General features: G+C 40.2%; 2 protein-coding genes across 15 annotated transcripts in view; one reads left to right on the top strand and one right to left on the bottom strand.

Moving 5' to 3' along the window:
- Positions 1 to 11,444, top strand: part of rimbp2b (RIMS binding protein 2b) — a 95,987-nt gene extending 84,543 nt beyond the window's left edge. For 4 of the 14 annotated variants that reach the window (XM_032578495.1, XM_032578500.1, XM_032578496.1 and 1 more), the window contains 10 exons: positions 69 to 177; positions 622 to 747; positions 2,097 to 2,278; positions 3,029 to 3,197; positions 3,372 to 3,434; positions 4,018 to 4,121; positions 4,561 to 4,587; positions 5,125 to 5,196; positions 6,643 to 6,777; positions 9,375 to 11,444. In XM_032578495.1, coding sequence (XP_032434386.1) covers positions 69 to 177; positions 622 to 747; positions 2,097 to 2,278; positions 3,029 to 3,197; positions 3,372 to 3,434; positions 4,018 to 4,121; positions 4,561 to 4,587; positions 5,125 to 5,196; positions 6,643 to 6,777; positions 9,375 to 9,572 — 1,185 coding nt within the window. In that variant the 3' untranslated portion in view covers positions 9,573 to 11,444. Of the gene's footprint in view, positions 1 to 68; positions 178 to 317; positions 581 to 621; positions 748 to 2,096; positions 2,279 to 3,028; positions 3,198 to 3,371; positions 3,435 to 4,017; positions 4,122 to 4,560; positions 4,588 to 5,124; positions 5,197 to 6,642; positions 6,778 to 7,658; positions 8,096 to 9,374 lie in introns of those variants that run through there. The other 10 variants (XM_032578504.1, XM_032578509.1, XM_032578503.1 and 7 more) reach the window with 9 other exon arrangements.
- Positions 11,445 to 11,483: 39 nt separating this feature from the next.
- piwil1 (piwi-like RNA-mediated gene silencing 1) lies at positions 11,484 to 19,409 on the bottom strand. Its single transcript, XM_032577621.1, has 21 exons — positions 19,338 to 19,409; positions 18,810 to 19,114; positions 17,751 to 17,853; positions 17,362 to 17,490; positions 17,037 to 17,251; positions 16,644 to 16,765; positions 16,483 to 16,563; positions 16,012 to 16,209; positions 15,777 to 15,885; positions 15,456 to 15,582; positions 15,070 to 15,187; positions 14,749 to 14,863; positions 14,481 to 14,668; positions 14,233 to 14,305; positions 13,641 to 13,841; positions 13,330 to 13,433; positions 13,101 to 13,171; positions 12,844 to 12,997; positions 12,487 to 12,612; positions 12,259 to 12,406; positions 11,484 to 11,826 (listed from the first exon to the last, which is right to left on the bottom strand). Exons 2-21 carry the CDS (start codon positions 18,876 to 18,878, stop codon positions 11,710 to 11,712), a joined length of 2,568 nt encoding a protein of 855 aa, XP_032433512.1. The 5' UTR covers positions 18,879 to 19,114; positions 19,338 to 19,409; the 3' UTR covers positions 11,484 to 11,709.
- Between the last annotated feature and the right edge of the window lie 248 nt (positions 19,410 to 19,657).

Raw genomic sequence — 19,657 nt, 5'->3', positions numbered from 1 at the left:
CTTGATATTGTTGACGGTTTACATTTCTGATACCTGATACCTTATTTCTTTATTTTTTGTGTCCTAAGATTATTGGGAACTCGCCATCACACGGAAGCCCCGATCGCCTGGATCACTCAGGGAGGAGGCCGGTTCACATCGGCACCCCTCCGCAGCGACGACCCATCCCATCCATTGGTTAGTGAGGTCACCATATAAGGATCTCCACCTGCAGGGCGACTGATGTTTGTGCTAGTTATACCATGTGTTTCCCCCCCATAGAGCTTTAAAAACATATAGACCCTTTGTTTTTTGTTGGGTGTTTGTGTGCCCTTTAGAGGTCCATCATCATGAGCCGGATTCACCAAATGTTCACATGCAGTTTTGCCCGAGAGGTTATCGCAGACACACTCTCTAAGCCTGTTTTTCCTTTTTCTTTTTTTTTTTTTTTGTGGGTTAACATGTTTACATGACCATCCAATCTGCCCTCAATGCAAACATTGCTGTTTTACACCCGTAGCCTCCAGAGTGAAAACCTTCGTCATCCTACTGTCTCAGCATGAGTGAATGGGCCGTGGTTCTGAGCGGAGTGTCTGAGTGGGGGATCTCTGATCATAACGTTGTGATTGGTGTCTTCTGTAGAGATCACCATGGACAGTAACAGTGAGGGGAGTGAGGGGAACCTCTCACCCGTCAAGGAGGATGTTTACTATGGCAGTGTAGCTCGGCGCAGGATATGGCGATCTTTGTCCTCAGAGGATCAATATGGTATGTGGCGCAGCTTCTCCTCAGGATGGCAAATCACCATAACATTGCCAGACAAGGCCAAGAATCCCTAACGGAAACAAGCAGTGATGTCATGATGGCCTTTATTCTGTGCAGGACAGTTAGCTGCTGTGTTAGCATAGCTTAGCTGAATAAAGCTGACTGGGGAAGATTGGCCACTTTTTCCCTTTGCTGGAGAATGACTATCCCTTTCCTGTTCTTTCCTGTTTGTGCCCCTGCACCTGTAATCCCCACGAACCCTAACACACCAACTCTTCCCATTCACCTTCCATATCAAAGCAACTCTCCACCATAAGACAGTGTACCTCCTCCTTCCCACTACAGCAGCCATCACCTTTTCCTTCTCCCCCCACCTTTATAGGGGAGCAGATAGCTTCTTATGTTCATTTTTGCATGACCTCCCCCCTTTGCTCCCCTTTAACAAAACAGTGAGAAGGAAAGCCGGTATTGAATGAACTGATGCACTACTGAATGAATTGCTTCGACAAACTCTCAATTGTACATTCATTAACTCCGCTGCCATCTAAAACAAAGACCATTTGGCATCTCCCACACGACACACCTCAGTTTTCAAAGTTACTAGTTAGTCAGACTCCCAATCTGCCATTGAAACATTTAACATGGTGATCCATGAACTGCTTGAAAAAACTGATATCAGGTTCATCCCTTCCCCCTCACTGTCCCTGATATCTGCGTTGCCAGGAACCACCGGGGCATTTGATTTGTTACCTCCCACCAGAGCACGCCACATCCTGTCGCCTGTCCTCTGCTGCATGTTGCTTTTAGACGTGGCCTATGTGTTTTACATTATGCCTGCATGTGGCACAGGAATGCTCCTTCTGTTACGTGTAGTCCCAGTAAAAAAATTTTTTAAAAAGCATGCATGTCGATCAGCCTCTGTGAGATAAGGCAGTGAAACAGCAATGAACAGTACTGCAGTGTTACTCGTGTCTTGATGTGTCATTCCCTTGCACCCCAAAAAACCACTCGTCCTCTGTTTGTTTGTGCTGTAAGCGTGCTTTGTGGTGTTTTGGTTACTGACACACCAGCAAGCGAAGATGTGTGAACTAAGAACCTTGATGTGTTTTTTTTTTTCTTCTTCTTGAAAGTAGTCTTCTGTAAGTGTCTGAACACAACAGGGGTTTAATTATTCCAAATGGAAACAAATAAAAGCTTCATTACGGCATTCGACCTCTGGCTCTTTCTTCACACGTCTCATTACGCTGTCCCCCTGTCAGCCACAAAGAGATATCTTCTGCTCTCGTTGCCTCTGCAGCCCGCGCGGCTGTATAAGGCTGGTAGTAGCAGCAGAGGCCTCCTCTGTGTTTCAGACAGCTACGGCGGACACAGGCACGGCCGGGGACGCCAATCCCCGGATTATTTTGAGGAGTCCGAATCGGAGGACCTGACCAGAGTGTTTGTGGCTCTGTTCGACTACGACCCTTTGTCCATGTCTCCCAACCCGGACGCCGCCGACGAGGAGCTGCCGTTCAAGGAGGGCCAGATCATTAAGGTAATGGCTTCATTCTCCACATCTCAGTCATTTGTATGTGATATAGAAAATGATCAAATTTATTTTTGTGATTAGATTATGCTGAATGCGTCAACATTTTCGTGGAAAATTCGATATTGTTTTTTGCATGTTTGTATTAGATAAGTGCATGATGAATTGACCCTGATTTCCTTAATTTTGGGAGATTGGTGATCAGCCACCTATCCTATCTGCCTCTGCAAAGGCAAATATAGTTTTTTTTTTAAAATCAGTATCGGCCAATATCGGAATTTTGCGGGTCAGCTTGAAGAGTCCTACCTGGGTTAAGCAAAAAGAAAAAATAGATCAGACTATTTCTCGAGGGTCTGAAGTTGTAGAAATCAAGGCCCAGATTGTAGAATGAGAAGAGACCCCAAGTTTCTCAGTGTCCACTGTGAAGTTTCCCCAATCTGTGATGATTTAAGGAGCCTTGACATCTGCTGGTGTTGGACCACTGTGTATTATCAAGTCCAAAGTCGGAGCCGATCTCCCCCACAAATTTTTTTCTCCATCGTCCAGCAGAACTTGGTAACTGTCCGCACTGCCAAAAGCACCCTTACCTGTTTTAATCACCATTAGATCACTGCAGCAAATGGACTTGTAATGTTGCAAATTATTAGACTGAAGGATTCAAAGATTTTTCTTCTGTAAATAGGTGCTTTATCAGCCCTAACTTCTCTGTGTCACCTCTTCTTTTTAATGCCACCTTCCAAATAAATCTGTTTTATTTAGGTATTTGGCAATAAAGACACGGACGGATTCTACAGGGCAGAGATCAGAGGTCGTGTGGGGTTGATCCCCTGCAACATGGTCTCTGAGATCCAAACAGAAGACGATGAAATGATGGACCAGCTCCTCAGACAGGGCTACCTTCCACTGAACACACCTGTGGAAAAGTTAGGTGAGATCGATTTTGTTTTTCTTTTCTCCCCGTGCTTTTTCCGCCCCCCCCTCCTATGCTCCGCTGCTATCTGGCCGACTCGACGCTGCTGCTAGCTTGCCTTTTACCGACCGACCTGCCTTTTATTTCCTCTGTTGTTCCAACCTAAATATGATTTTCTTCTTTCCTGTGAAGTGAACTGCGACCGTTTTAAAGATGGACGTTCAATAAATCGCAGGTCCAGAAAGTCCAAAAGAGGTTTGTGTGCACTGAGACACTCCTCTGCCTCTTCTGTGCTGTTTTCCCCTCTCCTTTTCATTTCCCAACCATGAAATTCCTCCTATACTGGCTGCTTTAAGCTGTTGCTGACTAATACTTTGTCACAGTACACAACCGGATCATGTGATGTTGTTTCCTTTAATATAGTTTGCTTCTTTTTGAATATAAAAAAGCCTAAATTTTCTCTTTAAAGTTTTGTTTTTGGCCTGGTTCAAACACCTTTGTTGCTTCCATTTATTCAAACTTTTTGCAGTTAACAGAACTTAATATGTTTTATGTCAAAAATTTATATATTTTTAACAGCTTAAAAGTATAAAAAAATCATATATAATTCAAGAGGGCTAGCATATCCTTCGTTTGGCGGGTATATCATAAATAGCAGGACAACATATATTACATTATTTAACAACATGATCTATTTTCTTAGAAGCAAATTGTAAAGAAACGAGGGGGAGGCAGCTCAGCGATGATTCAGTGTACACATTTGTTATACCAGGGTGGGAGAAGCTTCAACGTTCCTAAAATCAAAACCTTTACATTTTCTCACTCTTGTTCTTCACAGAAAGAAACCGACGGAGCGGCCGTCAGTATCCAATGTCAACACGGAGGATGGTGGCCCTGTACGACTACGACCCCCGAGAGAGCTCCCCGAACGTTGACGTCGAGGTAGCGATCTCTAGAAAATCACAACTTTTTAAAAAACTTTTTCTATTCGAAATAATAAAGCAGGGGGAACAAAAATGCCCAGGAATTGAGAAAATGCAATTTTATTTCCATGTTTTAGTTTACAACTTCAAGAAAACAGCAAATATGTTAGATAATAATATTATGTCTGTGTTTCTTTGTTGGGCTTCTTTGCATATAAAAGCAGATAAATGTAACCGTGTTCCTCCCTGGCTGATGATAAGTGGCTACGATGTTAGATGTGTTTTCTGACAGAGCGTACAGAGATGTGTAGCTGTAGGTACGTTCACAGCTGACAGAGGCGTTAACCTCTGTAGTTGTACTTTGGGTATTGAAAATACTTTCCCATGCTGTTTCATTTGGCCCCTCCCTCTTGGTTTCACTCACTCTCACCTTTCTATTGGCACTGCCACCGACTCAGTATGAAGGCAGCAGACTGAATGAGGAGGTGAGTGAGGGTTGATGAGGGTACGCTACCGTCTACTGTGTGTGTGTGCGTGTGTGTGTTTCCTCCCTTGATTTTTGAACTGCAAAGGAAGAGGTAGGCGTCGTATGACAGGCCACGGCCCTTTTGTCCTTGGTGATCATAATTACCACCCCCTTTCCCCATGCATCTCCCTCTCCTTCGGTTTGCTCTTTTGTGTCGATCTTTCTCTTATTTACTTTATCTGAGACGTGTTTGGTCTGTGTGGTCCCGTCGGCCAGGTCCGACAAAGCGTGTTTGCGATCCTGTCTTCAAGTTCCAACATCTGATGCATTTGCAGACGTGCAGTGGTCCATTCACTGAGGCTGAATTGACAAACTTTAAGATGCATCACATTGATTTGGAGAAGGAAGCACAACATTTCAAACTCATCGAACCCCAGTAGACTTGGTGTTTCTCTGAACGTCTTAGAAAAAAAACCAAAAAAACGGAGTCTGCTGTTAGCAGCAGTGTGAGGAGCAAAGGTCGACTCTATCTCAAAGTTTCTTCTTTTTTCGACAGGCTGAGCTGACTTTCTGTGCCGGCGATGTAATCACAGTTTTTGGTGAAATAGATGAAGATGGTTTTTATTATGTAAGTACTTCATAATTGTATCGCCTTGCTCTCAAAAAAAAAACACACACACAAATTGATGTCTTTAAAATGTTCTTCTAGGCTGCTGGAGTTTTTTGATATTTATTGAACAAAAACTGAAAAATTAATCACTAAGAGTCAGTGTCTTGGTGAAAAGACTGCTCTCAAGTCGCCCCGGTGACCGCTGTGATGTGTAGCTGTAGGTTGTTTTGATATAAAACCAATCCAATAACTGATCAATCAATTCTGAAGGATAATTCATTTAGCTGCTGTCTACTGAGACATTTAAACAAGTGAAGACCTTTTGCATATTTATTTTTAATTAATATCTTTTACATTAATCAAGTCATTTCACGTAATCAATCACATTAAGATCAATTTCCAAATGATCTAAGTGAATGAGAGGAAACCAATAGAGGTAGCGCAAAGATTCAAAACATTTAAAGCAATGTTTTGTGAAAAATAGATACACTATCAAAGTATTATCTATTCACTGTCTAATTAAGATGGTAAATAGTTTGGACTAAATGTAGAAACTCAAAGTCTTTTAGCACCAGAAAACCATCTAGAGGAGACGGAGCAGAACACCTCACTGTGGTCTGGATGTTTTTAACCTCACATCTTAGAGGACCAGACTGAATCTCCTGAAGACCTGATCAGGTGACTTATGAAAATATGTGTATATGTTGCATTAAAGTGAAAATAAGATTTTATATTTTTTTAAAGCCACATTGTTAAACTCATAAGGAATCTATGAATGGGAACAATCCACACCTGCAAATAAAATACGATCTCCTGCCTAGAGAAACGTTCACGTTCAAAGATGCAAACCTGGAATCTCTCTGCTGACTAAAACTGACAGGCTTACCATTCACAGTCATGGAAAAATACCCATTTTATTCAAAAGCAACATAATGTCACTAAAACATGAACTTTGGACTCTTTTCCTCATTCCGTGAATCCAGTTTAGAGGTGATTAAGTCATTTCACGTGTTAAAACCAACAGTCTATATTTCCAAAGGTTTTCATTACTAAAATCTGTAGTCCAGAGAAAGTCGTTATATAATTTATAGAATGTGCAAAAAAGTTGTCATTTTGGGTTTGTTTGTCCCCCCCCCTTATGGTTCATAACACGAAAAACATGCTCCATCGTTTGCAACACTGTTTATTTTATTTTATGTCTGCTGCTAAAGGAAAACATTTTGTTTGTTTTGAGTCTTTGCTATTTCTTTTACTACAGAGCAAAACGACTGACAATGCAATCGCTCTGATTCCATTATTTTTTTTTTTTTTTGACATGAATTCTTTACGACGCAAATCCGCATCAGTTTCCCATCTGGCCTTTTAAGCTCTCTTTAAGTCACTGCATCAGAAATGCGCAAACGGTCGCGACGGTGGCTGGCGTTTTGGGCGACTGGCGTCTAACCGCTGCTGTGTGCTCCGCAGGGCGAGCTCAATGGACACAAGGGGCTTGTTCCTTCCAACTTTCTAGAAGAAGTGCCTGATGATGTAGACGTTTTTCTCACTGACTCCCCATCTCGGTATCCCCAGGACACTCCGGCGAGGATAAAGACCAAAAGGGTACATGCTCCTTCGCAGTACTAGCCCTCTGTCATCCATTTTGCTCTTTTCTGTTCCCTCTATCTCCTTCAGTTCCGTGTCTGTGAGTGTGTGTCTCTCATTGGTTAAAAGGGATTTCTCACTTCAGCGCATTATACTGTAAATAAATAGATGTTTAAAATCTATGAGGAAAAAAACTAAAGAGTAAACTTACAGAGGTACTTTTATTTTTCATTTTTTACTACTGTGAAAGGGTGTGCATTGTATGACCAATGGAAATACTGTATTCATAAAGCATTCTCAGAGAGAGTGAGCCGAACAGACACACACTCCTCCTGTGACTTTTTACCCGTGTCTCGGAAAACAACAACAGTTAACACTATTTTGCAGACGCCCGTGTAACATTCTAACAGATGCTTTATGAATATATTCTGTGTTTGACCTGATTGATTTCTATTAGAGTAAATAGTTTTGTTGTACTGAAAGATGATCTATGTAGTCTGTAGCTCAGCATGGTATAATAGTCCAGATGCATGACCCCTCGAACATTTTATATAAAAAAAAAAGACTTCAACTCTAGCATAGTACAACTTTTTGTATCTACTCCTGAATGCCTTGTTTTGTAAATTGCTTTCTTGTAAAGTAGCGAGCAAAGGTCACTTAGCCTATGTTACCAAACAAGAGAATCATTTCAGATGTGATTATTTACTAAATGTAAATTTGTGATGTTGATTTCTTTGTGTTTAACAAAACGATGCAACTGTTCGAATATTTATAGGTGTCATTAGATATTTCTTTCCACATGTTGTACTTTGCCATTTTCGTAGTGCTAACTATTGAAATGCCATCACCATATATACTTTTGTTTTTTATTTCTTTTCTTCACCTGCTTGGCAAAACAGAAGAAGAGTGTTCATTTCACACCTTAACGGCTCTGTTTCCGTCACGTAAGTGAGCAACTGAGGATACCAAGGTCACGCTCTCCTCATCTAATGCAGATGACCGGGGTATGCTTAGCTCCTGGTACGGACCACGTGCGGCCTTCATTCTTTTTGGACTTGTACCGTTTCTAGATGGTTCGGCAGATCTCTTCGCTTCACCAAAAAAAAAAAAAAAAAAAAAAAAAAAAAAACAAAGCAAAAAAAAAAATAGCTTTTTTCTTACACGGACACACTTACCCTAAGCCAACGCATTAGACAAGGAGTGTGGTATCTTCAGTTGTTTCTCTGAGTGTTGTACATTACAATGTCCGTCTCCTGCAAAAAAAAAAAAAAAAAAAAAAAAGTCTCCTGCTGTAACTCATGATATGCTGAAAGGCCATTCTTCCACAATTGCACTGTAAACAATGACAAAAAAAAAGGAAAAGAAAACGTTGCGATTACAAGAACAGCAAATAATTCGACTTCTAACAGTGCAGTAAGGTAGAATACAAGACCTAAGTAAAACCTATCCTGATAAAATCAAACATTTTATTTTTTTGTGGAAGCAAACATCTAAAACCAAACAGTTTTTCTCTGATTTACTTGAAATGCACATTTATGTTCAAGGTGGAAGGCCTTTCTGTTTTCGGCTAAAGTATATTCTCGTCAGTAGGAAATTACACACACTCCATAGCTCAAATTCTACAAAATCGTTAACTGACTGCGGTGAAGTGAGCTTCTGCTTCGGAGATGTGGTTTCTATCTATATGTAGCGCAATAAATCTCGACTAACTTACTTTTAGCATCTGAACCCGCTTGTAATTTTTTATATAGATAGTGTGGGTTTTCAGTGAGTAACTTCAATTGTGTGATGAGGCAAATACCAAAAAAAATAAAGAATACATATCTACGTAAGGAAAGGTGATGATTATGAAATAAGAAAAGAATTCTGGAAATTGTGTTGATTTACGTTTTTCTTTTTCTTCAGAATTTCCATAGTTTTGCAGAAAATGGATTTATGAAAAAAAAACTGACGTCAAATTAAAGTGAAGCTGCTGTTGCTGAGGAATGACACTGTATGTTAAAATACCTTTTTGTGGAAAAAAGGCGTCTAATCAACAGAACCACCTGAATAGAAGACACTGCGTAGACTCAGTGTTAAGTTTCATTTATTTATATTTACTGCACTGCAAATTGGAGTTCGCCTCGACAAACGTCTCCTCCTCTGAAGTGCAATTGAAAAGAGCCTTTTAGCTCATGATTACAGAACAGTAATGGTGACTAGTAGTATCTTTGTATCTCAGTTGCACCAGTATATATTTATATTTAAGAGGCAAGAAAGTGAATGTGATATCAATATGCCCCAAAATGTAAATCTGTTTGTTCTTTCATAGTCTTTCTTTTTTTGAGAAAATCTCACCTTTATGTGAACGTTGGTTAACTCCATCCTTAAATTGTGATGTGTTTCTATAGCGACATCAACAATAAATCTCACCTGGCAGAGGGAGTGGGAGGGAGGGAGGGGGATGTTTATCCAAGTGCACAGCACAGCATCCAGGGAGGTAGACTTAAGAGCTGTATGGTGGCCCTGCAGAGACAGAAAGGACTTAAGAGAAGGTGGGGGAGTAGTGACTGTGGTGTGAGAGAGACGGTTGGCCTTTTAACACCCTCAACTGTCCCTTACGGGTCTTCCATTAGGTTCCTTTGGACAAATCGGGTCCGCACAGAAGAGCACCCTCTCCCACAGTGCGTCCACACATCCTCGACTCTGGCCCCGCCACCGTGGGGCCCGGCAGTCCCTTCAGGGCCCCTATGGACGTATGCTCCTCCAAAAAGAAAAGGGGACTGCTCTCCAAAGGGAAGAAACTATTTCAAAGACTTGGCGCTGTAAGATAAATTTTGGAAATAGAGGCATCCACTTATATTGTAAAAAAAAATAATAATAAAAAAAAAAAATACCGGTGCACAGGTGGCATTTGCGAGCTTAGCAAATGTTTTATTATTTTACATCTGTTGTATATTAGACTATTTGTATTTTGTTATGGGTTTAAACTCCATATTTTCAATACTGCATTTCATATTATCGGCCCATGACCTCAAAGTGTTGGAAGACATATTGTGCAGTGCTGCGTACCTCCACGTCGCCGGCTGGTTGCCAGGACAGAGCCCCGAGCGTTCTGCACATGCTCAAAGCCCTGCATTTTATAAAAATAAAAGAAAAGAAAAAAACAAAGAAAAAAAGTCACACAGGTCAGAGTTGTGTGTCTGCATTCAGAAAGCAGAATGTTCACGAACGAACAAACAAAAAAACGAGGGCTAAATTACAGCTTGGAGTTCTTATTTAATCAAATGCAACACGTGGAGCGTGTGGATTGGAGCTGGAAGAGAGCAGCCAGTTGAAACAGGAGGTTTACGTGCTTTTTACTTCAGCACATTCCCTCCTGACTCCCCCTTCAGAGCACACGCAAAAAGGTGTCGGGCTCGTTGTTAAAAGTTGGGGCACGCAGCATACGGACAAATCAGCAGCAAAACAAAACAAAAAAGTCTCTCTTCCGCTCCATTTCAACAGCTGTGGCAGTGGCATGCCTCTCCTCCCCCACAGACTTGGAAAACAAGCACATTCTGTATCTACTACAGGGTCTCTGCAGTAAATACCTGTTGATCAAACCTCCATGTATTTGCCTTATAATCGCACAATGGTTAGTGATATGTCGAGCAGATGTTATTCCTAACTGGATATGCAGGGTGAGTCCTGTTTTCTACAGAGCTGTCAGATTCCCATGTTGTCGTTTAAAATCAAATAAAATCCTCCCTTCATAGCAAATTCTAGACTGATTAAAGAGGGAAGTTGTGCCACCATATTGATGCAGTGCAAAATAATAGGATTAGTTTGACAAACAAACCCTTAGGATTGATTTTTTTTTTTACATTAGCACTAACATCATTGTGCAGCAGCTGATTTCCTGCATGCAACCGTTGAACTGTAGGTTTTAGTTACTTAACAGCAGTAAACTATGAGACACAAGGCTACCTCTATGCTGCCCTTCCCATCTCTCCAACTGTGTTCTTACACACCAGTCTGTCAATGATGCCTGTTGTACGTCTCAAATTCCATTGCTGCAGGATACAAGTACTGTATGTCAATATATATTCAGATATCTACACCTTAATGTAGTGAATGTACAAAGAATTGAAAGCCAATGTATTATCCGAGCTGCCCAAACAGGATTGTGCAGACGTCCGACTTTGTGCATGAGCTAATCAGTCCGTCTCCTCCCATCTCCTCGTGCCGTTTTTCCCATTTCATCCTCCAGCACATTTAAAGTTCAGCCTGTTTTCTATATACAAGAGTTAAACTGCCAAAAAAAAAAAAAAGAATGTATGCAAAACATTCTAACTTTCTTACAATTTTCGGCCAAGCAGCCATGATAATCTGCAGCAAACTTATGATCATACGTTCCTCTTTATGGACCATGTCCACAGACATTGCTTTTATTTGAGTGACTGCAACTCTTTTTGTACTTTGTCCATTTGTAAAATTGTTTTTAAATGTTTATACTTGATTTTCAAACTGCCTTTTTTGTACATTTAAATTTCTAATCAGACAGTGCAAGCTTTCCCCATGGTGTCTTTAAGAGCATATTATGTCTGCAATCGTGTGCTAGCTTTCTGAGAAGAAATTATCAGCCTATACTGATGGTTACAAATTATTGTGTGGGTGTGCATGTGCAATCTTTTTTAAAAATAAATAAATTTAATATTTTTAAATGCTTGTGTTTTGTCTTGAAATGACAGATTACAAACACCAAAGTGTCTGAACATTTATTAAGAACAACCAACGTAATTCTGAACTGTACTATTCTAACAGTTTTTCTCTTGACAGTTTTTTTTTTTTTAAACACAAAACAAACAAAACTGTGTAACTTAATTACACATAGTATGCAGGACCACATACAAACTGCTTTTTTCTAACAAAATCACACACTCTTATAGGAAACTTAAGTGGGTGACAAAAGAACAAAAAAACGGTCCTTTAAAGATAGAAAAGGTAGTCGTCAAGCTTGACGCTGGGCTGCTTGTGAATGCTCTGCCCAACCAGGAAAGCCAGCTTATGGCCGTACTGGCAGGGAGCAGGAACACGGATGATTCCCTGAAGCACAAACCAGAGGGGAAAACAAACATGAGCTACAGTAACAAATCATTTCTGACATTTTAAAAAGATTAATCATATGCAAGATTTAGCAGGAGCTTCATTACATTATAGGTGTAAGAATGCATCATGTTTGGGCAGATTGTTTTAGCCATCATTACCTGAACCTGGAATAAATGGATTCAGGTTTTATATGTATAAAACCTGAGCCAGTTTTAGCCAACACCAGAGATCTGAATCAAAGCTTGAGCCGGCAGGAACACCCAAATGCGTAATCTCTTTTTAAACTAACCTGAATGCCATTTAGCCTTAACAGAGCAACTTGATTAGGCTGAGAAATTATTTCAACTATCAGGCGATTTCTCCAAAGAAATATCCACGTATCATTTCTCCTGCTGAAAAATCCTTTAATCCATGTCTAAACCAGCCCACCTGCCAGTTGTAGTACAAGTGACACAGCTTGTACGTGAGCCGCTGCATGTGGTCAGGCTTCAGTCCGCTGGTGTCGTAGACAACGTTGTAGTGAGTGGGTGAAACGCTTCCGGATCTGACAGACTGGCTCACGATGTAGAAGTCGTACCTGGTGGGGAGAAAAGTACAGCTCGTTTTATTTTCCAACTACAGCATCAATACATGCCTAGAAGGACAGTTAAAGCGTACCACTCTGGACGGGTGACCTCTGTGTCAATGACGGTGCCCGGTGGTGGGTTGGTGAACTTGTCGCCGATCATGGTGAAAAACCTGCTGCTGATGCGCTTCTTGACCACCACCACACTCAACTTGGGCCTACAATGAGGAGATGAAGCTCATTATAAACACAAAGAACACAGTCTAGGTTTTAATGTATGCAGTAAATGTTGCGCCGATAAACCAGATCTGTGAAATGCTCTTATACCATTCCCTATAAACTATGTAGGAACCATGATACATTAGTTCAACAGAGGAAACCACTGTATAGTATTTCCAAATGAACAATGCATTAGCTTTTGAGGAAACTTTTTTAGCCAACAAACTTACTCATAGTTCTCCCCCAGGGACTTGATCGAGTCCATCATCTGAGCCACCTCGTAGTTGACGACACTTTGCAACTGGCCGTCTCCTACTCCATCCCGATACACAATGATGCGAGATGGCAGGCAGTTATTGAACTTCAGGTAGTCTTTCAGGGCACCTGGGTAAAAAAGGGCAGTCTTCTTTTAAATATACAACAGTTTCATAGAGTACAAATGAGTACGGTAGAAAGGTGTTGAGCAGAAAAAAAAATAGAACCTTACCAGTCAGGGCCATTTTCAGTCCATCCATTATTTCCTGACCTTTGTGCTGCAGGACACACTTTGAGTACCATCTTGGAGAAGAAAAACAAGAAAAATCCTACTAAATAACTGAATACAAAGATTAAAGCGTCTTTTAAACAACCAATTCAATGCCATAAAGTGCAAATGGTAAGCCCAATTGAACTATGAGTATGATAAAGCTGGATCAGTCTCTGTTGCGGTTGCTAACCTGCTCATGGTTGGGTTGAGGCTTGCCACCAGAGCGCCGATGGACCGCTTCCCAGCAGACGTGTCATGGTAGCAGTCAATGCCCACAATCATCAGCTGTTTGAGCTGCATGAATCATTTTGGTCATTCAGTGAAATATTTAGATCAAATGTTAATGCTAATCTTAAACACAAAGCACTAAAACCACTACACTACTTTTACCTAAAACTAGTAAACATTACAAATTAATAATGTTTCTGAAAGAAAAACCACAAACCTCATCAACAAGAAGAAATCAAGAGGCAGGAAAGTCAAAAATGTTCCTGGACTTACAGGGATCTCCACACTCCACAGCTCTCCTCCCATTTTGCAGGCCATCTGCAGGGCGATCTTCGTTGCCACGGTCATGAGCGCCTGAGGTCGGCTGAGGGTGCGGGCCACCACACACTGGCTGGGAGTCGGACAGTCCACACAAAGGAACTTCTTAATGCTGTCGTACTTGTCCTTGTTGCTGTTGGGGAGGACAACCACCACCTAGAAATTATAATTACAGAAATGAAGTTAGAAAATGGAAAATAATTTAACTATTCTAGACAAAGATTTTAAAAAAAGAGTTAGAATGAAGATATTCACATTTTTAAATTTGTATCGATGCAAGTTTAATGGAGCAGTATTGTGCCTTATACTTGAGGCAAAAATGTTCACATTTAAATTATTTGCAGTTTACATAATGGCAAATTTTACAACACTTGACGGGTGGACTTAAAAAGTAAGTCAAATAAAAGAATATAGGTTGTTAGTGTCTATAGTCATATAGCATATGCTCTGCATTCAGGCCCATTCAATTAACAGTAAATGTCTAAGATCCTCTAATTTCGTCTATGGGGATTAATAAAGTTATATCTTATCTTATTCCAGAACAAACCATTTGAGTCTGTGGTCCCACGTTGTGCTGCAGAGCTTTGAGGAGAGATAGCTGATTGTCTTCAAACTCAATTCTGTATAGAAAGAAAAACGAAATTAAATGGTCATACTTACCTTGCAACATTTTAATAGTTAAAAATCTAGTTTATTGCCACCAAAAATTAACAGCTATTCCACAACATTTTAGAAGGAACAAAATGTGATGGATGGAAATCTGAAGTAGAAACATTTACAAAGGGTTGCACTCACATTATAGGCCTTTGCATCCGGATGCCGATGGGCCCCGAGACTTTGTGCAGGGTCTGCAGGAGGGACTGCGCTTCATTGCTGTTACGGCGGGAGTGGAACAAGAGCCAGTTGTCCAGTGGGGGAGCGCTTATCACAGGTATCCCACGCATCTCTCTGGACCAGTCAGCTGATTGGGGATTGTAATCATACTAGAGGACATAATAGCAATACATAAACTCAGGATGAATTCAATTGATTCTAAGGGCAAAGTTCTGGATTGGGAACACACGGATCTTGATCCTTGGAAAATCCTCTCTCCTCCAAGGACTCTGCCAGTCAGACTCAGAAGTTTCTCGTCAAAGCTGAGTCCCCATTTCGACATCTCTGACTGCGCATCAGGGTTCCTTAGAGGTAAAAGAAACTAAGTTTGAGAACATGTTTGCAGAATGGCTGACACAAAATTTGTGGTTTTCAATTAAAATATTAACATACTGGTATAGAATTAAGGCAATTTTATGAAACAGGTTTAAAGTAATTTTTTTAAGGCTTGGAATTATTGCAATGTTTGATGAGGTCATGAAGCATTTAAGCTGACTTTATTTCCACCTACTTGTGAATGCTTGTTATAAATCTGTTGAGCTGCCTCTCCCTCTGGTCTGGGCTCAGTCTGGTGTGCGTGCTCAACTCCTTCATTATGGTAAAGTCATTCCGCATCTTATCAGTCAACCCTGTAAAATATGATTCACGTTTTACATGTTCAACAAATTATGCATTACATCAGGGTTATTTTGACTAATCAAAATCATCAGCAGAATTTTCAGCAATTACTCAATTACCGGACATTATGCAGCACGGCCAATAAAGACACTGAAATACATTTGTGCCAACAGTCAATGAAGCTTTATATAGTTGCAAATACATTTTCACTCCTGTCACAAATGACACAGTACATCTTTCTAATGTTGCAGCTTAAAGGTGACTATGCAGCAGGTCCACCTGTGAGGTAGCACAGTTCTGGCACGAGCATAGCAGGGCCAGGAGGGGGCGCTCCAGCAGGGCCCATCTTCTTCACATGGCTAACCAGCAGCACCTGGTTCGTATCAATGATGTCCAGACCGTATTGCTACGGAAAGAAAAGATCCAGAGTGGAAAGGAAAAGAATCGGGCTGTTTTAAACTCACACAATTACTGTCAGAAAACGTTTCTTTTTGTGGGTGCGTCTTTAAATCAAAACCAGCGCGTAAAACACTGTCTGGTGCCTACATTAGTCACTGTGCATGTGCACCAACCAAGAGCATTTTGTGTTTTAACGCTTACGTTCTTGTAGTAGTTCTTAAAAGAGATTTCTGTGTCTCCTCTAGTGAAAGTGTTGCTGGGAGTGTGATCCCAGGCAATGTCATCAACCCTGTAGGTTTTGTTGTTGTACCTTCAAATAAAAAAACATTATGTAGAAATCAGATCTGTATATGTAAAGATATTTATAATTATTCCAATAGAAGCCGCTTAAAGTTTAAAAACATGGAAACAACTACAAGGATGTGTCGGGTCTTACTTTGTGAGAACGATCTGACCAATAAGCTCCTTGGCACAGGCGTCAGTGTAGCGTTCTCTTCCACACTGCTGCCTCAGGCTGATCATGAGGTCGAGCACCGTGTCACTACGAAGCACCTTGTGACTCACGTCGGTGCACATCATGATGGAGGACTCATAATTGAGGATGGTGGTGGAGTACCCCGGCCAAATTGTCAATCTAAAAACAAAACAAAAAAGCCCTGGTGATCATAAATCTGAAAGAAACTTTAAAACTATTTTTTCCTCCTTATTGGTTAATCGGCTTTTAGTTTCTATATGCTTACCAGTTTCTTTAAACACATATTAACTAAAAGACAACATTTTTCACTTAAGGACAAAACACTTGCTCTGCTCTTGTCAGTTGATTGTATTGTGACTGATAAAAATTAATTTTACTAATCTTGAAACATGTTGATTTTAAAAATCGCAGGCAAAAACACAACCAACATACCTGTGCTGTCGGATCTCATGTGGCTCATTGGGGTTGTAGTAGTTGCGTCCAATCTGCTGCATGTTCAGAACTCTCAGGATCCTGTGAAATTCAATGCAATAAATGAGACGACTACAAGTTCTCAATGAGGCTCCTGGTGTTATTTTACCCCTCTGACCTACCGTCTGAAGATGAGGTTGTAAAACTGAATGCACACTGGTGATGTGGGTGGCAGCTCGTTTGTCAAGGTGACGGTTATCAAAACCTTCTCCTTATTCCTTGTCTCACTATAGAGGACAGTCTCCTGAAAATTCAACAAATCATTAAACGAAAAAGCTAAATAATCAAATAAACAGAAAGCTCATAAAAGTGCAAAAATAGGACAACAGCTATTTAATATTATTGTAAGAGCACATTCTTTTCCTATACATGACTGATGACAGCAGAAACGGTTTAACTATTTTACTGAAATCTGAAACAGTCTATTAGATGGTTTAAACTGGCTGACCCAGTTAAAACCATTAAAACATCTGGAGGAGGTGCTAGAGGTAGAACTGAAGAGACTCATGCTGTACCTTGCTGTGCAGTCTGTGAGGCAGGAAGAGCAGAGCGCCATCGAAGTTCCGAGCTGTACCAAGGACTTCTGAGTGCTGGAAGAGGAGGGCTGATCTCAGGCGCCTCGACTCCATCGGGGGTTTGAAGTCCACATGGTACTGATACAGAATCCACTGAGGGCGAGACAGGATCCGGAAGAAGTTTGCAGTCAACTTGATGGCGGCACCGGATGTTCCTGTAGGAGTGTGCACACATATGACCTTAACAATGTTCCTCTCACAAAAAAAATTAACAAATATATAAACATATATTTATATTGGTATACGTCTGTGGTAATGAACTGACCAGTCTTTGATTCCTTCACATGTTCCATCGCCTGTCTGGTGTATACTCCTATGTCATGAAAGTCCCGTCGGCGTCCACCTCGTTCTCCAAGCTTCACTTGCTGAAATCCAGTTGAGATCTGCAGAACAGCTTTAAACAGAATTTAAACTGTTAACAAAAACGGTGGGACAAAACTGAAAGTTAATACAGAGTACAGTGCAATCGGGAAGTATCCACATTTTATCAAAATATGGAAAAAGTGAAGATTCCCAGATCCACTGTAAATGTAGACTGAATTGTACAATAGCCATTGTCAGGGGATTAAAATGTAAAAAGCATTAACTTTTGACAGATTTATAGGACTTGTTTGCAAATCCCTCTATTTCCAGCATCCACAAGCTTTATTTCACCTTCTCTGGCTATGGCTCCAGGAGCACCCTTCTGTCTGCCTCGGCCAACCAGCTCGCCCTCTGCTGGAGGGGGAGGTGATGGTGCCACCTCATGGGCCTGGGTCTGCAATAAAGTTTCAAACATGTTAAAATTCTGTTGAGGACTGGAGTTGGAGACGCCTACTGTATTCACATACCTGTATACAATAAATAAAGAAAAATCAAGTAATTTGATTTGTGAAAATGTGCTTTAATAGCCAACAAGGTCTGGATTCCATCTATTTTAATTCCAGAATATGTAAACATGCTAATAAGATAATTCTTCAATTACAATATGCTACACAATCTAAGGAGCTAAGATTTTTTTAATATAAGCATTTTCAGTCACAACTTCTCGGGTACTAATGTGAATTTTAACTTTCTTAACTTTTATGCACAAATATATATATATACAGTACAGACCAAAAGTTTGGACACACCTTTTAATTCAATGAGTTTCCTTTATTTTCATGATTAATGACATTGTAGATTCACACTGAAGACATCAAAACTATGAATAACACATGTGGAAATATGCACTAAACAAAAAAGTGTAAAACAACTGAAAATAGCCCTTATATTCTAGTTTCTTCAAAGTAGCAACCTTTTGCTGTGATTACTGCTTTGCACACACTCTGCATTTTCTTGATGAGCTTCAAGAGGTAGTCACCTGAAATGGTTTTCACTTCATAGGTGCCCTGTCAGGTTAATAAGTGGGATTTATTGCCTTATAAATTGTCATGAAAATAAAGAAAACCCATTGAATTAGAAAGGTGTGTCCAAACTTTTGGTCTGTACTATATATATATATATATATATATATATATAAAGTTAGTATGTTTTAATTTATTACAACCAAAATGGGAATATTTTTTACACATCCAAAGCCAAATGTTCATATTATGGACCATATTCTAAATAACATGTACAGTGTAAAACTCTTTTTTTTTTTTTATAGAGTCCTTTGAATGGGTCTCGACTAAAGGCGGCCAAAAGAAGGCAGCAGTGCAGCGTGTATTTAGAAAATGAAGTGAAACTTACCGCTCCGGGCGCCGCAGTCTCCTGACCGCGTGCTCTGCCTCTTGATCTTGCTCGTGCACGACCGGTCATTTTCGGTTACTCTGCAACGGCACAACTGCTAGAGGAAAAAGGGGATTTCTTTCGCTTCTTCTTTTTTTTTTTTATTGTGGATGAGGAATTCCAAAAGCACACTAGCGAACAACTTGATGTACTTTACTAACAAAAGCGCTCTGGTATGAGTAGCATACTACGGGGTCCTGAAGGGAGACGAAGGCCTCAGGGCTAACTTGCTGCTAGCTCGCCAGGTGCAAGCTAATTTTTGGAAACTGGGGGAAAAAAAAAAAAAAGATAAACATACATTACTGTATGTTATTTCAAATATGTTTTTGATTTAACAAATTTCTAGGCAAATTATAGAAAATTCACAAATTTTGAAATATATATATATATTTTTAAAACTCGGCAGCGAAGTTCGTTCAGAAAGCTATTTGGTCATTGTCAGAATGTTTTTTTTTTGTTTGTCTGTTTTAATCTTTAAAGTTTACTTACTTTTTAAATAATTCTTCGCAAGCAGAAACGTTTCACTCGGATCCCATCCAGAATCGAAAAGACTAAACGTTGCTGCTAATTTGCTTTAGTACTCCAATGAAACATATATTAATACGCCTCTTGGATTTAATTTTCCTCCTTGTAATATGCCTTATAACTAAATATTGTGTCGTTAGTTATGTCTGTCTTTTAAAAACCATAACAGAGACTTTACACGAGGACTTATGAAGGCATAAACACACGTAAAGTTTAGGAACTAGTTTTCCTGGCGGATTAGTCTTTTCAACATTTTGCAGTTCTCTGTGGAATTTTTAAGTAGT

Source organism: Xiphophorus hellerii, chromosome 12 (assembly GCF_003331165.1).
Source record: "Xiphophorus hellerii strain 12219 chromosome 12, Xiphophorus_hellerii-4.1, whole genome shotgun sequence".
Classification (NCBI taxonomy): domain Eukaryota; kingdom Metazoa; phylum Chordata; class Actinopteri; order Cyprinodontiformes; family Poeciliidae; genus Xiphophorus; species Xiphophorus hellerii.
This window is presented reverse-complemented; position numbering and strand designations above follow the sequence as displayed.

Coding starts and splice junctions, on each gene's coding strand:
- piwil1 (XM_032577621.1), bottom strand. CDS start 18,878: ATGACCGGTCGTGCACGAGCAAGATCAAGAGGCAGAGCACGCGGTCAG. Junction 16,564..16,643: donor TACAACCTCATCTTCAGACG/GTAGGTCAGAGG, acceptor TGAATTTCACAG/GATCCTGAGAGTTCTGAACA. Junction 14,306..14,480: donor CGGATGCAAAGGCCTATAAT/GTGAGTGCAACC, acceptor CTTTCTATACAG/AATTGAGTTTGAAGACAATC.